This window comes from Bombina bombina, chromosome 1 (assembly GCF_027579735.1).
Source record: "Bombina bombina isolate aBomBom1 chromosome 1, aBomBom1.pri, whole genome shotgun sequence".
Taxonomy (NCBI): domain Eukaryota; kingdom Metazoa; phylum Chordata; class Amphibia; order Anura; family Bombinatoridae; genus Bombina; species Bombina bombina.
This window is the reverse complement of record NC_069499.1, coordinates 1,150,821,026-1,150,822,570: the sequence shown is the minus strand read 5'-3', so window position 1 is coordinate 1,150,822,570 and position 1,545 is coordinate 1,150,821,026. Positions and strand designations below refer to the sequence as shown.

General features: G+C 36.8%; 1 protein-coding gene across 1 annotated transcript in view; it reads right to left on the bottom strand.

The window, feature by feature from the left end:
* LOC128641681 (membrane primary amine oxidase) overlaps positions 1-1,127 on the bottom strand; it is a 48,250-nt gene extending 47,123 nt beyond the window's left edge. The window contains exon 1 of the mRNA XM_053694216.1: positions 1-1,127. This exon is cut by the window's left edge and continues 512 nt beyond it. Coding sequence (XP_053550191.1) covers positions 1-1,085 — 1,085 coding nt within the window. The 5' untranslated portion in view covers positions 1,086-1,127.
* Between the last annotated feature and the right edge of the window lie 418 nt (positions 1,128-1,545).

Here is a 1,545-nt window from a genome sequence, read left to right as displayed (position 1 = left end):
AGTTCATAAACAATACGTTCCCCATTAAATCTGATGTCAAAAAGACGTAAACCTGAGTTCACATTTAACCCAAAGGCAAAGCTCCATGACTGGAAGGTCACCTGATTTTTATTGATAATATAACGAGCACCAGTTGGTTCAAACTGCATGGGTGCCCCAAATATTGGAGTAACTTTTGGATTCATAGAACCAATTTCATCTTCTGGTTGCACATGACTCATTTTTACCACTATGACTTTCCCAGCATTGTACTGGTTCTCTAGATCAGCCATGTTTGAGTAATATACACCATTATAGAATACTTTAGTAACTTTCCATTTGGAAACATCCAAACTTTTGTGATCCACAAGTATCTCCAATCCAACTGGGTAGACTGCAAAACAGCTGCCACTCACATTGTGAAACAGTACAAACCATGTGCTTCTGTCTCCAGATTTAAATCCCCTTGGGACTGTTGTGAGAGCTGCAAAATTTGTCCCATCATAGCCAAAAACATCACTTAGAAAGTTGGGTGTAGTAGAAAACTCCTTGTTATACACCAAGTCATAAGCATCAACATACTCTTTTCCGATTACAGGTCTTCGATAATAAGGTAGCTTATGTTTATATTTCTCTAAAGTAATATCTGTGTGGTATGTTGGATTTGGTAGAGGCCCAACCACATATTCGGTAATATTTGGATCTCTTTGATCTCCAAAGAAAACCACAGCAAGCGCTTCACGTTTTGGCTTAGAGCCTCCTTTATCTAAATAATCTAGTACCTCTTTCTTTGAAGGATATTTGACATCAATGTAATAAATGCAGTTATCTGTAGGACTGGCTTCAGCTGCATTGACCAATTCTGTATCAAGGCTCTTCTGTAGATACTTAACAACCTGGGAAAATTCTTCTTGGTCTAGATCAGCAAAAACAAAGCTTTGGTCATTTGACTTTTGCTGTCCAACATGGGTCCTGAGACTCCCATGTTGTTTTTGAGAGTTACAATTGTTATTGGACTTTGATGATCCGGAGAGAAGAACACACACCAAAGCCAATATAGTGGCAAGAGCCAAAGCTAAAATAATGAGGACAGCCTTGAGGTTCATGGTAGTTTTGCCAGAATGAGTTACAAGCAAAGGCAGCTTTTGGATTTTTCTCCAGCTCACTAAATCATTTTCTCAGAAGGATGAACTGAGCATTATAACATAAAGAGGGTGGAGACTCTGAAAAAAACAGAGAAGTATTGTCTTTTTTTGGGTAGAAAATTCTGCCAGAAATCTTAGGAAGAGTGAGATGAGGATACAATGTTTGTTTTCAATTAGAGCTACTCTCGGAAACAATATGTTCTGAGCTGAGGATCTGCTCACAATTATGTTAAAGTTTGCATGAAAAATAATTATTCAGGGTTCTTACATTTTAAAAGCAATTAAAGAGAGTTGCTAGATTAATGTTTCTAACTTTTTTCTTGACAAAGCTTATTTATAAGTATCCAATAAATTTTGGCAGCAAACAAAGCTTTTTTTTCTTTTCGCCTTAATAATAAACAAGATATTTGCAGATGTCTTT